General features: G+C 53.5%; 6 protein-coding genes across 6 annotated transcripts; 3 read left to right on the top strand and 3 right to left on the bottom strand.

Moving 5' to 3' along the window:
• Positions 1–157: 157 nt before the first annotated feature.
• Positions 158–3,162, bottom strand: CHGG_10696 (uncharacterized protein; the record flags this gene model as incomplete). The annotated part of the gene is made up of 2 exons (XM_001228622.1): positions 158–1,458; positions 2,115–3,162. The coding sequence occupies 2 exons, from the start codon at positions 3,160–3,162 to the stop codon at positions 158–160; spliced, it is 2,349 nt and encodes a 782-aa protein (XP_001228623.1).
• A 366-nt stretch (positions 3,163–3,528) lies between these two features.
• On the bottom strand, positions 3,529–4,828 carry CHGG_10695 (uncharacterized protein; the record flags this gene model as incomplete). Its single annotated transcript, XM_001228621.1, has 3 exons — positions 3,529–4,134; positions 4,217–4,526; positions 4,608–4,828. 3 exons carry the CDS (start codon positions 4,826–4,828, stop codon positions 3,529–3,531), a joined length of 1,137 nt encoding a protein of 378 aa, XP_001228622.1.
• An 866-nt stretch (positions 4,829–5,694) lies between these two features.
• Positions 5,695–6,582, top strand: CHGG_10694 (uncharacterized protein; the record flags this gene model as incomplete). The annotated part of the gene is made up of 3 exons (XM_001228620.1): positions 5,695–5,779; positions 5,931–6,142; positions 6,208–6,582. 3 exons carry the CDS (start codon positions 5,695–5,697, stop codon positions 6,580–6,582), a joined length of 672 nt encoding a protein of 223 aa, XP_001228621.1.
• Positions 6,583–9,978: 3,396 nt separating this feature from the next.
• CHGG_10693 (uncharacterized protein) lies at positions 9,979–10,557 on the top strand (the record flags this gene model as incomplete). The annotated part of the gene is made up of 1 exon (XM_001228619.1): positions 9,979–10,557. One exon carries the CDS (start codon positions 9,979–9,981, stop codon positions 10,555–10,557), a length of 579 nt encoding a protein of 192 aa, XP_001228620.1.
• Positions 10,558–11,500: 943 nt separating this feature from the next.
• Positions 11,501–12,672, bottom strand: CHGG_10692 (uncharacterized protein; the record flags this gene model as incomplete). Its single annotated transcript, XM_001228618.1, has 2 exons — positions 11,501–12,439; positions 12,496–12,672. The coding sequence occupies 2 exons, from the start codon at positions 12,670–12,672 to the stop codon at positions 11,501–11,503; spliced, it is 1,116 nt and encodes a 371-aa protein (XP_001228619.1).
• A 2,092-nt stretch (positions 12,673–14,764) lies between these two features.
• On the top strand, positions 14,765–14,977 carry CHGG_10691 (uncharacterized protein; the record flags this gene model as incomplete). Its single annotated transcript, XM_001228617.1, has 2 exons — positions 14,765–14,814; positions 14,926–14,977. 2 exons carry the CDS (start codon positions 14,765–14,767, stop codon positions 14,975–14,977), a joined length of 102 nt encoding a protein of 33 aa, XP_001228618.1.
• Positions 14,978–15,951: the final 974 nt, after the last annotated feature.

Raw genomic sequence — 15,951 nt, 5'->3', positions numbered from 1 at the left:
ACAAACAAGGTGATATCGAAGCACAACTCGAACGATGGAGCACTTCCGGAACAGGCGAAGAAATCGTTAGTTTGGCCTAAACTAGCCCGGATGAGATGGAGCTGTACCATTCAAGTGAGGTTTGTGGTTGCCAACCCTTGTTCTCTATTCCGCTCCCTTAGACAAACGTGCTCCCGTTTTTATTTCGCTCCTTTCTACTTTGTACGCACATCCACAAACCGTAGAGAACAAAAATGAGAGCAGTCAACGGCGCTGTCACCGCCCAAAACAGCGCAAACTGAGGCCGTGTGCCCACAGCCATCCCCCCAGCCGTTAAGGCTTCGTCCCAAGCAAATAGAGGCGCAGAGAACAAGGCGGCAACAAAGCTCCCGGGGAGGAAGAACATGGCAACCAAGGCGAGCATCTTCATCGACGACGAGTCCTGCTGGCTAGATGCGGCAATGCTCCGTGTTGCGCTGGCGGTATCAAAAGCAATGGCGTTGTCCTGCTGGGCAATAAGGTGGAATAGCGCAGCGATTTGTATTTGCACCCGTTGCTGCACGTAGGCTGCATCGACTGCCTGCATTTGGACGCGGTGCCGGAGGAGGCCAAGGTGAGATGCCGAAAATCCATTTCTAGGGTGGGTGAGGGAACTGGCTCCCTGTTCTTGGGCATCCGGCGGTCTCCGACGATTGTGTTGGGAGATGAAGTCGTTGACGGCCTCAACAACCTTCATCTTGCGTGTCCCGTTAGCCAGCTTGGCGGCACATCCGCTCATCTGTGCCGAAAGACTGCCGAGTTCGCCAGCAGCCGGCTGTGTCTGGCGCCGTGACGCAAAGCGGTGATGTCCGGTACGCGCCTCCACTTCCCTAACGGCCGCTTTGATATCCTCAAGCGTGCTATCGAGTCCATGCGCAAGCACCAGACTGCAGAGCAGGGCGGGAAACATCGGGTGCTTCACGCTGGAGGCCGCCCATTTCGAATCCAGGATACGGAAAAGCTCGACCCTTTCCTCGCCTTCGGCAAAAATAATGGCGTGTGTTTGAGGTGTTGAGTCAAGGGAATTGGCTTCCGTGTGAAGCCAAGCTCCGATGAGCTTGGGATGGTAGGCGACCGTGAAAATCTGCTTGTCGTCGTCTGGCTCGACTGCTGAGACTCCGGCAAAACAACCTCGAGCATAGTCCAGAGCATCCTGCAGCCCCCATTCTTCCGACAACTTCTCTAGTGTGCCGGTCGATGGGCTCGCGCGCCCATTCTTGCGCTCCTCGCCCACCCAAACAAGGCGAACCGCTCGCGTGTAAGCGCCGCCCGGGAAATATCGGCGCGGTGGTTCCTCAAACCAACTGTCCACATCCAGTGAGTTGACAGTCTTCGTCTCCAAGACAGCGGTGGACTCCCTGTCATCCTCCTCGACCCAGAGTTCCGTTACCTCGACCACGGGACACTTAGGGACATCGTACTTTTCCCAAATGCTGCGGGCTCCATAATGTCGATAAAGGTCGTGCATCTCAGCCATCCACCGTGTGTCGTTGGGGCATGGAGGAGCCAGTTGTTTTGAGATCGGTCGAGAATGGAAGGTAGTGAGGCAACTTCTTATAACTAGGTATTGTTTGTTTTCATACCCGTCCGGGCTCAGGGCCCGCAATCAACCGCCAGGCAAGCGGTCCGCACCAGCTGCGCCCCAAAGCTGTCCATGCGGGGAATGACAGGGGTCCGTCCACCCCCGACGATCTTGGTGATTACTCCTCTGGGGGCTTTCTCTCCATGGCTTAAGCGGAAGGAAACGGTATAGTTAAATGATCCATGAGTCAATTTGCTTGTCGACAGCTCCCCCCGGTAACTTAGACGACACCAGACGCGAGGTTCGCGATCGCCAGGCCAAGATGGGTAACAGATGCGAATTGGCAAGGCAGACACGGTACACCACGAGCAAGGGCTCCGCCGCCGCCACCAAGCCAAAGCTGGACAACGATCGGCCAAAGACAGTGATTGCGTCGAAGAAAGTCCCGTAGGAGAGGCATCTTCAATCGGCGGCCGCCGCATACAGGCACCGGATATGGGTATCAAGGGTTCTCAGATCTCGAGGACAGCCCCCGCCAAACGCGACGGATTCTCTGCACGCCATGCGAAATCACTTCTGGCCTCCTGACCGTCGGATGGTTGAACAGATGATTGAACGACGGGGTCCTGGCGCACCTGCCGCCTCAACTGGTCCATATTGGCCAGCATCCCGAGGTCCATTTCATGCCACTCCTGCGTTTGCTTGATGTAGACCCACTTCTGGGATGCGGCAATCCAACTCCTTCCCGGCAGGAAAGCTTCGAGCATGTAATACAGCTCTCGAGAGTAAGGATAGTCGAAGGTAGGCGGACCTTCTCGCTGCAAAAAAGCGTCCGTGCTCGCCCTCATGTCCGTGTCGGTCATGTAAAAATGAGGGCGCTGGTCGGCTTTGTTATGGCTGTGACGGCGAATCGACCTGGTGGTAGAGTCGAGGTGCGCCTGTAGGATCCTGGCGTACCACAGGGAGCTGGTCAGGGCTTTGAGGACTACGCGGCGATTCCTCGCAAGGAGTTCGCCGTTCCACGGGGGAACTGTGCCGCGGGGAACCGTCGGAATGGGTATGCCCTTGTCGAGATGGTCTTGCCAGTGGGCGAAGTCGACGGCGGCACAGAGCGCATTCCAGCGTACCATACAGGTCAGACATGTGCAATGGAGCGTGTTGTCCGGGGATGGGATGTTGTGAGGGCTTGTCCGGTGCGATAATGCAAGATCCGGACGGTCGGGGCTCTTGAGCAGCAGCTGTATGGCCGGGTCGATGTTTTCCATAAGGACCGGGGGTATAAGGCATCGTTCGAGAACTGGGTAACGGAAATCGATAATGCGGCGGGTGATGATCATTTCATTTGCGAGCAGGAAGTTGCGGAGCTCATGATTCACTCGGGACAGGACAAAAATATCGCTGGGACGGAGTAAATCCAAAATGGCCATCATCAGCTCAAGAGGAAGGTCGAGAAATCCTCTTAGTTGATTGGCGGCCGACGATGCTGAAGTTGCACGCTTCTCCTGTTTCCTTCGCCGGCGTTCGGTGCGCTTGGAATGCAGAGCCAGCGGCTGTGTCAAATCTTCGACAGGCTCGAGGTCATCATCCTCGTCCTGAGATGTGGCGCTCCTCTTGGTTGGCATTTTGGTGGTTGCAGGATGAAGACGGAACAGCGGGTCCGTCAAGGTTGCCTAAGAACATGACTGGGCGAGCTGGGGAAACGCGGAGGGTTTGAAGGCCAGGGACCAGCTGTTAACAGCTGACAGTTGAGTGTGAATGACGCAAGATGGAGCTGGTTTTCTTCCAAGCTGGTGATGCACAAAACATCGAGGCGACACGGTCTCCGCGATAAGAAAAGAAAAAAAAAAAAAGAAAGAAAAAGAAAAAGGAAACAGGGGAAAAGAATCTTGAAAAGCCAAAACCAACCGTTTCATTTTCACTATCAAGCTTAGCCCACTACCAACAATTCCACCATGGGTCAATTCACATCATTTCCATGGTCGCTCCCCTCAACTGGTTGCAAAGTTCAACGGACCGGCCCAAACACGCATCGCCTTCCCCCATCGAAGCAGGATGATGATGAATAAAAACGCGCCCGCGCACACGGCCGCTTGGATACCAAAGCTCAACTTGGTGCCCTGCGCCTCAGCCCACGTTACCTGGAAATAACTGACGATAAAACCCCCAACTGTCCGCGCCATGTTCAACCACGCCGAGACCTCCCCGGACGCCTCCGGGTAGCTGTCGAGACAGTAACTGCTGAGCGCCACTGTTGTAATCATCATACCGAAAACATACATGCCCCAACAGACACTCGTCGCCATGTAATGCCATGCGTTCTCGAAGCACTGCCCGATGAGCACCAGGCCAACAATGACGAACGGCATCGAGAAAAACACTACACGCAGCCGAGCTTCGGGCTCAAAGTGGCCTTTGTGTTGGCGAATGTAACGCTTCGCCAGTGCATCATGCAACCAATGCCCCGCTGACTCGCCAAGGATCACGGCTACTACCGGCGTGAAGTAGAAGAAGCCGACTTGTCTCGGGGCGAAGCCGTACAGCGGCGTCACGAAAATCGCAAGTGTCGTGTTGATACCAACGGCCCACGCGAATGTCTTCAAAAATCACCGACCTTTCAGTTAGCTTTTTGTCTCTCTCTGCCATCTATTGGACATCCAGGGTCCCGGGGGAACTTACCAGTGCGTAGAAGAGGCATGCTATGGCTACCGTTGGCTTTGTCAACACGATAACAGTACGCCAGCATGCCTGCCCAAATGTGTTGCGAAGGTGGCGTGACTTCCACTGCGCCACCCCCGTCAACCGTGATATCCGGCTACCCCGTGCTGGCTGCTCATCGATTGGGATGATGCGGTCGTAGTACGTCTCCTGGAGAAAGCAGACCACCAGCCCCAGGCCAAGGACATTCATCGCAAAGAAGACCCAAAACGGCACCGGCCAACGCTGTGTTTCCGTGATGAAGGCGGCTAATAGAGGGCCCATGTACGGGCTAATCACGATGAACGAGCTTTATCACGCCACGGCTACTGGTTAGCGACCTTGTCTTAACATGCGGGCTCACGGCACTTACGCCCAGATGTTGATTTTGCGCGCTTGTTCATGGAAGAAGAAGATGTCTTTGAGGAACATGAGTCCGCCCGCCTGACTAACAGTCGAGAAGAAGCCATTGAGAATGCGGGCTGCCATGAAGGACTCAAACGTAGTGGCCCCGGCGCACCAAGCTGCTGTTGCCGTCGACACGAGGAGAAACCAAAAGACAACAGGGAGTCGGCCAAAGTAGGCGCTCAACATAACGACTATCATAAAGACGGTCAGATGAATCAGTCCATCGAAGCCCTGAAACCTCGGAGCATACCAATCACGCCACCTGCACCCAACATGAACACATTCCCAGCTTGTGAATGATTGACATAGTCCGGTGTCGTATGCCACTCCCTATTTTTATTTGTTAGCTAACTCTCACTACTCAAGCAAAGGGGACTCACTCGGCTTGCGGTATCAGAGTTACCGCACCCGTGGCACTTCCATAATCAGGAAGGAATGAAACGAAGGCCACAACAAACAGGATTGCGTGTTTCTTCGCCCAGCTCCAATTCAGCGGGTCATGTTTGTCGTCCGTCGGCTGCGGAATCAAAACAGTATGTCCGTCTCCCGCGAGCTTAAGGCCCGATACCTTGGACGTATCCTCAGTGTTGATATCGATGATGTAACCCTCCGTTTCTTGAAACTCATGGACACGCTCAGCTCTATTCCGCAAACCAATGTCCTTCAGCGGCAATTCTCTGTTTTTCGTATCATTTGCCCCCAATTCGGTGATACCAAGCTCTGGCTGCTTTTCAGTCATTATAAGATGAGGTATTTTGCGACTCACCACCTATCATGGATGGAGAGACGCTCGACGATTAGTACCGGCCTCGATCCAAATAATTATCAGGGACAAATACCAGGCAGTGAGGGAAAGATCGGTCATAAATCCGGGGGCTTCGCCTTATGGAGCGTGTGTGGCGTTTATCATCAGTTATAACTTAACATTCCCGTCCATTTAGTCCCCTACACCAAGCCACGAGCCCAGTATTGTATTATTATCTCATGCACAGGCGAACCTCGCTAATGCTCCCGCTTTAGCAATAAACCAATAGTTTGTACAACACCCAAGCATGGCTCTCCCGAAGCCATGCAATCGGGCTTTCTGGTACTCCCGTTCGGTCACGGAGAGGACGCAACCGGTTCGCTGCCGAACCGGTGCGTCGTGATAGGCGAACATCCCTGGGGACCGGTTAAGAAAAAGTTTTGGTTCCGAAATCCAGTGCCAATCAACCGTGTTTAACCATCAATCAGGGCCCTTGTTAAATGAAAGTCCAATCTTACGTGATACGCTGTTACCCTCCCGCAGATGCAGCCCCCAACGGGTCGTCTAGCCCCGGCTCTTTTGGCTCATCCAGCCCAAAGATTGTTCAAAAACACCTCTTTGGTGCAGGTTGTGGCAACAATACATTTTGCCCAAACCCCCAAAGCGGCGGCGAATCGAATACCTTGAGCTACGGGCGCGAGGCGCCGGGATACTTCAAAGTTGACGGGCAGGTCACAGGGACTATCACATTTACGGTGTGTACCTAGGCAGGCAAACAAGTCAATTTTTGCATGGTTCCGTGATATGCTGTATGTACTAGATCCATGGCAGAGTTGGGCCCGTGTCCATTGAGGCTTTCCCGGACGTTGTCCAAGACAGTGAAGACACCGACATGATCAGCTCCGCGGCGTCTACCGGCAAGCCGCAAGTTTCTTGCCCCTCCCCTGTTTCGCAGACTTCGGCTGGGAGCTCTTGCTCTATTGAAGAGAATCCTAACGCCCACCGAGTAGCACGGCAAGCGTTTATGGCGCAGTCTGGAGGATTGTACTCACACGCTGCGCGGGTCCCGGTCGTCACAATACCACTGGACTTGAAACCCAAGTCGGTTATCCTAGCATGTACTGGCATGTCACTAGCTGCCACGGCAGACTTTGTGAGCCTGCGGTGCACGCATGCCAATCGCCGTCATCGATGACGGAGATACGCTCTAGCCTGTATGTATCTCCGGAGCCTGGGTTGTAGAGCGCAAAGGTTCCAGTCATATGTCTCGTTGTTGCCGCCCAAGTTATTGGTTTCAACCTGGTACCTTCGCAGGGCCATAGCCGTAGTATTCGAGATTGAGTTGATGGTGCAGCTCCGTGTGTAATATGTGTGTGGTATGGGCGGGACGTCGGTCCGGTATCCAGTAAACGTGACTGGCGAGGTCGAGAGACTGCAGTCGTAGTCGTACGAAGCGTCTACCGCCAAGCTTTGACTGTCATAGGTAGCCAGATTCAAGGGGTAGCCGCAATCGAGACTAATTCCGGTGTACCCTATCTCGCTATAGTCGTTCCTGAGACGTAGCGCGGTAAGTAGAGAGGAAACGATATTACTTCGAGGGTCAAACGGGGTGAGAGCAACAGTACCTCTCGACATCAGGAACACCGTCTGGGAATACCCAAGCATCCCTAATGCCAAACACTCCGTAATCCTTGTCTATCATCCCTCTGAAGGAGGAGGCGGCAGAGGTCAAGTTGAACACACTTGTTCCCTTGCAAGCGACCCACGGCGCAGATCCGTTGAGGAATGTGTTCTGCGAGAGATTAACTGTGACATAACATTCCGTGCTCTTTCCATCAGAGAGATTTATGATTGATAGAGGCAAATCGTAAGACATCGAGGTTGCGTTGTTTTTTTTTGTTTTTTTTTGACCACGTGGTGTTCATACAGGATGCTGTTGATCTCCTATTCCGGGTCGTATGATCTATCAACACACCGTTGAGCTTGTTCGCGGGGCGTGTATGGGAGAAGAGGTAACTGCGGATGGATGGCTACGGGGGCCGAGAGACCGGCGGAAACCTGTGAGTTGCCCATAATGCACAGGGTCTGTAGTCCACGAGGTGTACCCTCGTCAAAGCAGCCTTGAATGAGCGGGATCTCCCAGGTAATACCATTTGCGGTGAAACTCAGGCTACTTCCGAGAAATGCACCAAACAGTTATTAGGGTGTGTTCCTAGGCTTTGGGGGGAGGATAACTGTTGGAAAACGACATTCAGATGGAAAGATGTTGTTGGAAGGTAGACCAGGAGGTCTGAGCACAGGAGGGTCAATGGGTCAAGGCCCAGAACGTGGTGTCAAGAGATCGGTCGGCTTAGGCCGGAGAGATCACTCGGCTTAGGCCAGGTGCGGTTGCATGCGGTGCCACCATCGCTGCTCAGAGAGAGACATCACGGGTTTGGAACCCCCTTACAGAGGGAAGAGGGGGACAATGACAATTGATTTTGGCAGACTCTCATAGCCTCCTAGGCTCAGCCGTGTGGATTCCCATCTTCCTGTGTGTGTGACACCTTGGATCAGTGGCTGTTGGTCTTCCAACAGATGTGGAGAAAGAATTGATTTATCTTCTTCCACCGCTTCTTAGAGTTCTTTAGAGCAAGTGGATTTATCCTAAATCTTTCCTTTGTCTTCTTGAGTTAACCCGAGTCTTTGTGCTGCCAAAATTCCATGAAACTGTTTCCGGGTGTCATGACTGTTTCCGGTGCCATGGCTGTTCAACAGCTGGTATCCGCCAGAAAGTCCTATGTGGCTAATCCAACAATAACGAGCCTCAAAGATTTATCACACTGCCAGCTTCCTCTAAGACGCATTTCAAGTTTCAAGGTCAAACTGGAAGGACAGGTCCGGTATACTGCAATTGTGCCAAATGCTTAGATCGGCCGCTCCCTTAGGGTAGATGTTGATATCGGTTCCCGTGCAGTTTGCAGTCAACCCAGTGGCGGAGTTGATGACCAAAAAGCGAACGTCGCCTTATGTTCCACCGCTAGAAACTTTGATTGCCACCAGGGCAGGGCTGAAAATGCCCCATGTCGGATTTGTTAAGGACATTTCCGTACATTTTGGGGAGTCTGCGGTGCTGACCCGGGATTCAACGCGTATCGGCGATACTGAACGGTTGCTGCCGTGGAGGTGCTGGCGCAGAGCGCAAAAACAAAAGCCACTAGTCTAGCTTGACCATTCTGACTCCTCGGTCAATTCCGCGTACGAGGAATAAACAATCCGTTCCTGGTAGCTTTCTAACAAGGACCGCAGCTCCCTTAGGTATTCTAGCTGACCTGCTCTCTCGTACCTGGTACCTACTAGGTACCTAAGTGGGTGGGCAACTTGAGACCGGGAGCAAGCCCCTTGGGTAAATCAAATCACGAAGATCCTTCCAAACATGGACTGCCGGTCAGAGCAATGATCGCGAGTAATTGAGTGCACTTTCTACATGAGGCTAAAGACAGGGAGAACTCTTGTCATCACACAACTTTCCGACACAGATTCTATTCTGAAAGCCACCCCACCGCATGGATCCTATCCGGCATCACAAGTACAACCGTATGCTATTTGGCGGTTTGTATTCGCGTTCAGAGCTCCTCCTTTCGGGATACGGGCCATGAACCTGGAAGCCTCTCCTCCGATAATCTCTAGAGTCTACATGGGCGGCGAAACTGACGCAGACAGAGCACGGTTAAAACAATGAACATGTGCATTAGTTACATAGGTACACTTACCCTAGTTAGCACCTTAGTGAGAACGTTGGTTTAGGTAAGGTAGGTAAGTAGATTGACTACGAATTGTAACTGAATAGGTAACTAAGGTACCCGCCCAGTTAACCCCGCCTCTCCTGGGTAAAGACCTGATCTGATATCTGCCCTTTGCTCAAACTCTTGCTTCCTTGAACGAGGGACGAAGTAGTGTAGTCAAGGATCAATTCAATCGGGTTGGGTCGGATTCGGACTCGGGGGCGAAGGATCAAAATCCCCACATAAGGGCGCTGTTTTTTACCCAAACAGTCAACGCCCAGAATGCCAGAGCTACAATCTGACGAGGATCACCCATTCTGTGAAACGCGATGGGAAACTCAAATCGAGATGCGATGGGCTTCAGCCTCTCAGCAAGCTGACGTGAGGCTCGCTAATGAACGAACCGGCAACACGTGGATATCTGTTGAGGGCGTCCTTGTTGGCAAAGGCATGCACAGTCGGCTTCTGCCGAGGTCCAAGCGCGAGAGGATCGATATTTAGTGGCCAATCCCCGTAGCTTTTCAGGGACATACATGGCCAAGAGCGCTGCGGCAGAATCCTCAGCCACGTATGGCGCCAATTAACCCAGCCCACCTCCAGCCTCAGGAGGTCAGGAGGCCTCGACGCGAACAGGGGGCTGAGGCTGGATGCTACGTAGAATACCACGGATGAGGTTTAAAGCTGTTCATGATCTCTCCCACAGCTCAGCATGATCATCTGCTTCCTATTTTTCTCAGTCAAGACTCACCCACCCATACTGAAAACCCACGTCAGCTCATTCGATCAACCCGATCATTGAACCTGCACATATACACCATTACTTCAAGATGCAAACTCCAGCCTTCATCACCTTCGCCCTCGCTGCCACGGCCTCAGCGCTGGCACAGCCCGGCCCGGCCGTGACTGCCGCTCCACTCCTAGCGCGCGATACGGAGGAATGCGCTAAGGGAGCTTCACGCATTTTGGACAACATGCCTCCTTTTCCCACCGGCGCCCTTGGGAGCTGGGTTGCTGAACACGACGCCCTCCAAGCCGTTCAGAGCGCAATCGACAGTGGTGACAATATCGACAACGCCGATCAGCTCTGCAAGGCTATGACGAGCACGTTCCCTACGCCGCCAGCGTCGTTGTCGAGCTCCTGGAGCAGCTATAACAGCCGGATGTCCGATTGGCAATCCAGCGCCGCCCCCACCATCAGCAGTGTCGCCGCCCAATGTACCGACGACGGCGCCGCCGGCATCCTCGGCGCCGGCCTGGAACTTGTCCTGGCTACGGACGTGGCCCAGTGCACCAACGCTGTCAACCGGTACAACAAAGCCCTTGGCAACGCCGCCTCAGGTACCCCGAGATATGTTGCCGCCGTTGCTGGCATCGCCGGCTTGGCTGCCACTTTTCTTTTCCTCTAAACACGGATAAGCTTTTGTCTGGGATGTAGAATGGGCGGCAACTATAGAGGGAGAATTCATCATCTTCATGAATTATTTAACATTGCTTCCAGAAACGTACATGTACATAGGTAGTTATATTCAGGTGGACTGTGCCCGGGTCCCTTTGCGCAAATATACCCAGGGACTTTACGACGCAAAATAAGTCTCTTAGAACTCGATACTGGAACCTGGTCTTTGCGTTTACAAGCCAATATTCTGACGGGTTCATCGGTATTTCGGGGGTGTGGGGGAGTGGTGTAGTTGGAGTGTGTTACACCTGGAAGCCACAAGGCTGTCGGTTCGAATCCGGCCTCCCTCGCCCTCTTTCCAGTCAATCAGGATTGGTCCCCTGCAATTCTGGAAAGAGTCACACTAACCAGGAAGGAACCCCGAGGAATAGCCGTCGTCTCGGAGACATGGGGACTGGGCCCCCTAGCGTCGCACACCGATCGGCAAAAACCTGTGCAGCTCACTGCAGGATAAAAACCATGAGCCGTGGGAGCTGGGGACCCTGGCGGAAAACAAGACCCAGGGCAGAAGCAGAACTGCCAAGCAGAATACTGCCAGGGAGCCCCCCTGGAAGAGAACTGAAGCCAGAGGAGACGGAAAGAGGGAAGGAAACGGAGGAATCGATGGCATCCCTGGAACCAATCACATCCCGACAAAGGGGGCAGATGGGGTTGGAGAAGGCCAGGACATCAGTAGTATGAAGGAATCTGATTTGAAGGACCTTAGTATAGTACGTAGGTTTTCATCCGGCCCTTGGGCACGGTTTCCTATGTAGCCAAAAATCTGTAGAAGTTCCGGCACGCCCGAGGGCACAGCGGTGTATGAAAATATATTTCGGGGGTGTTAACTTGAATTGTTCATGTACGGTCTATCATCATATATACAAACGGTGCTGGGTGTATCTGGCTAGACTTCACAATCCCGCTTTTACCTGCGAGACTCCCTGAGGCTCGTTGACAAGGACAGAGCGGTATCTCGGCTTTCCCGCTTCCATGTCCACAATCGCCTTGTTGGCATCTTTCATCGGGACCTCCTGTATCCATGGCTTGACCTTTGCGTCCACGGCCAGAGCTAACATCTCCCTGATGTCATCCGGGGAACCAATCAACGAGCCTGTGATCTTGAGGCGTTTGAAGATGAGAGGGAATTGTTGGATAGTCGGTAGACCATCTTCCGGGGCTCCAACCTGGACGAACGTCCCATCGAAACGCAGTAGAGACAGGTATTGCATCAGGGGCATCGAAGATGATGAGACTGTGCAGACTATGATGTCGAGTGTCGAAGCGTGCTTCTTGGCCCAATCAGGTTCCTCGGCCGTGGCAATAAACTCGTCGGCCCCCATCTTCAGCGCATCCTCCTTCTTGGCCGACGTGCGCGAAACAACCACGACCTTGTCGGCTTTTAAGGCCTTGGCCCACATGACGCCAAAGTGACCCAGCCCGCCCAGACCGATGATGCCGACCGTCTTCCCCGGCCCGGTACCGTGGTTTTTTAAGGGCGCATACGTAGTGACGCCACCGCACAACATGGGTGCTGCGTCGGCCGAGCTGATGGCGTCCGGGATCTTGACAACGAAACGCGAGGGGGCGCGGTTGTAGAGAGCGTATCCACCGTAGGACTTGCCGCCGTTGAGGTAGACGCCGTTGTAGGTGCCGACGTGGTGCACACCGCAGTAGTTCTCCATCCCCGACGCGCAGGCCTCGCAGTCACCCTTGCGGCCCTGGCACGAATCGCTTTGAGCGCCAACACCAACGCGGTCACCAAACTTTAGGCCGCCCTCCGCCTTGGAACCAACACGTACGACGGTGCCGACAATCTCGTGCCCGACACAGCAAGGGTAGTTGGTTGGGCCCTGTCGTGATATTAGCAATGCTCAGTCACCATGGGGAAAGGGTGGAGTAAACATACCCAGCCACTTCGTAGGGTGTGAAGGTCGCTACCACAGATTCCGCAGTGTGTAATCTTGATATCAACATCGGTTTCCTCCCACGGTTTGGGTTCGAACTCGGCCCATTTCATGTTTCCTTCGGCCGCGGACTTGTCGAAGCCCAACCACCCCTCAAATTTGTAATCGGTGGAAGACATGGTGACTTGATGACGTGGTACTAGGGGTTTTGATTATACCGTGGCTTCTTGGGATCCTTAAAATGTGCAAGTAGAGAGTGAAAAAGGGGAAGGAAGAGAGGTTTATATATCTGCCCCAGTACTCCGAAACGCCCCATTCAACTGCCGGTGAAATGATTGCCCCTGCTTGATGGAGACAATTAATCAAGGAACCATACAGAGATTTCAAGACACTGTTCAAACAAATTCCACTAAGTCCGCGTCCACACTCAATGCCGATTAATAATTGTGGACATCGCCATGCAAACTCTATCTGCTTCGGTGGAGTTTGGAAGGCGACTTGGGTGCTTGGCCGCTGGGAAGAAGCTAAAGAGGTGGAACCCGGAATCGGTGTTAAGAATCTAAAGTCCAACGCTACGGCACTGGGTACTCATCAGCAGGTATTGTGTGGGTATGCACACAGTAAAAGCTGGAAAGAGGGATTCAGGGGTTGACACTTCTCAGCTCTTCGTCGCAGGCCTTGTAACAACCCTGCCCTGAGAATCATGTGTTCTAAGCAAGGATATCCCAACCGCATCCACGTTAACCATGTGTTCGCCTTCGTCTGAACTCCCGCCAGTACATCAGAATTTGTTCGAAGTCGATGGCTTGAAGCTCAATATAAGACGTATTACATCCATTGTAACTAATTCGGAAAAGGCACAACAAGGACAAAACAGCTGGGAAATCTTTGGATCCGCTGTTCTCGTGCTAATAAAGCGAGTGGTATTAGGCCTGGAGCCAGATCCCCCACATGTTCTCCATCGTTCTCTCTTCCTTGGGCTCTGGACTTCATCCCGGGAATCGATTTTGACGACCACGGCCGCCTAGGTATTCTCAGGTTTATGGGCCAAAGGCAAAATGACACAAAATAGCATTTCGACTTAAAGTAGCTTGAAACTAATACATGGCAAATCCCGGCCCGGTGCCGTGTACAAAAGATAATAGAATCCATTGACCTTGCCCATGATGCCCCATCATCCCCGATGATAGCAGTCTAGAAGACACACTGGGTGCATATAGCACCGGCCACGGACTGGAGCGTAGAGCCCACCTCTTTACCGCACGCGCTCGTGACACAATCCGAGGCAAGAGAGCGGATCTGCGCGGCAACTTTGCACTGGCAACCGAGGTCCAACGGGTTGGAGCAACCGGCAGCGCCGCCAGCAGAGATGAGACATCCGATCTGGCAGAGGTGGCGATGTTAGTGGCCAGGAATATCGGAAGGGGAAAGGGAGGCTCCCGATTCGTGCTTGCACTTACACCGCACCCTGGTATGGAGTTGGTCAAGGCACAATCCGCTTTTGCGGCCGGCGTTATCGCCGATGGGGCTTCGGTGATACCCCGAGCCGTAGCGGAGACGGCAAGGACTAGGGTAGTAAGAAAGAGAGCCATCTGGAATCAGTCTGAGGTCAGTCTCTGTTGTGCCAGAGAGGATAATTGTGCAGCCGAAGGCAATGGTGATTTGTCAACTAGAGGGACTCGAGCGAGCAAGTGGGTGTTGGTTGGATACGATTAAAAGGGGCGGGAACTCCTTGGAAAGGGGTTTGGTATCCGGACTTGATATATGGTTCGCGATGCTGAGACTCAAGAGGTGCACCCTTTTTCTTCTATTGCTACACCACGAGACGTTGATACCACCAGACTCGCCATGAAGATGCTTCATTCCCCTGTGAAGTGTGACGATACGATCACCTCGGTACCAGCAACTCGATTTGTGTTCTTGGTACTTTGAGAATACGGCCACAACATGGTAATACTGTGTTGAACATGAATTGTCAAGTGTTCAAGTTGTTGTGAGAGCTGAGGATCTGTCTTCAGGCCCACAGATGTCATTGGTAGGCGTCTCAACCTAAATCCCTGGACACACAGATGACTGGCATCTCAACGATTCACCGGCACTGTTCGCCTGCGACCACGCACTTCAAACGTCGACACCTATCACATCACACAACCCGACCGAAACAACTCGGCAGTTGGAGTTTTGGTGTTGCGGCGTTGATTTTTTGTTGTCGGCAAGGGTGGGAAAATCCGGGGACAGGGGATGGAGGCGGTCTGTGGGGTCAGCAACATCATGGCGGGCAAGGGCAAGGGGTGGCCGGTCAATGCCCAGAGTCCTCACCCGTTCGACCCGCTCCAATGATGGCAAGAAGAACCCGAACACACCGAGCCACAAGGTTGACGTGGAGAGTTGGGGTCAGTTGTCACACATGCCGTAAAACACTGACCACATAGTTTCATGATCTTGAGGGTTATGCAGGATGCGAGAAGCCACCTGAAACTCTGAATTTGGTGGGGGGGAGTGATCTGCTTTGGAGGGGTAAAAAAAACCCTCAATTGACATTGCTTTCGATTGGGGGTTGCAAGGCGGCCTGTTGGCCTGGACCGTCAATTTTCGGCCACCGGGTTAGGGTTGAATGTGCTTTCAACCCCTTCCCCATGCCTCCCCCACGTTTGCTCTGTCTGAATCGGGCGCGGTTCGGCCGAGGTCGGGGGCAGCGCGGGAGGGCGCTCCGCCGCCTCCGTCCCGGGCAATTTTGCCAATTGGCCAACCAGTGCTGGCTCAAACTTTTGTGCCCCACTGTCGACAGGCCACCGAGCCCACTCCAACGTCAGCCCCACAGTGACTGCGCTGCGCCGAGGGAGTAAGAGTTGAGAGCTGTTATGACCACACGAGCCTCGCTGGCCTGAGCTGCTTCTAGTTTGTTCCTGTTTTTTTTTTCCCTCAGACAAACACCCGGAGTTTCACCCCCTCCTCTCTATTCACAGAAATGATGCTTTCCTCCCTCAGAACCTGCGTCGCGGCGGGCGGCGGTGCCCCGCAACTTCGCCGCGATTCGCGCTGCGTCCACATGGGGCCAATGTCCCGCAGGGTCCTCCTGTATGTCAAATTCGAGGAAAATCCCTTGAATTGCAGCTTTGTGTTTGTGCGACGAGGCTGACCAAAAGTTGTAACAGGAAGTATGTGGTCTTGGTCCGAGCCGGCAAAAGTGCATTGGGATCGTGGACTTTGTTACCCAACGGGATTTTGCGGCTTTTTTCTCCAGCCATTTCTCGGGATCGTGCACCCTTGAGGAGAGCGGGAAGGAGAGGGGGGGGGGGGGGGGGGGAGCGCACCACCCGGTCCCCGCTCGCTCCAACTCGAGAGAGCACAGAAAACTAACGGTTGTTTGTTGCGCAGGCATCACAGAAGCCTTCAAGGCCGATTCGTTCGAGAAGAAGATCAACCTCGGTTCGTGCGATCTCCAGCGATCCCCGCCG

This window comes from Chaetomium globosum, genomic scaffold (genome assembly GCF_000143365.1).
Source record: "Chaetomium globosum CBS 148.51 scaffold_7 genomic scaffold, whole genome shotgun sequence".
NCBI lineage: Eukaryota > Fungi > Ascomycota > Sordariomycetes > Sordariales > Chaetomiaceae > Chaetomium > Chaetomium globosum.
Note: the sequence above shows the minus strand (reverse complement) of the source record. Positions and strands in the feature narration are given on the sequence as shown.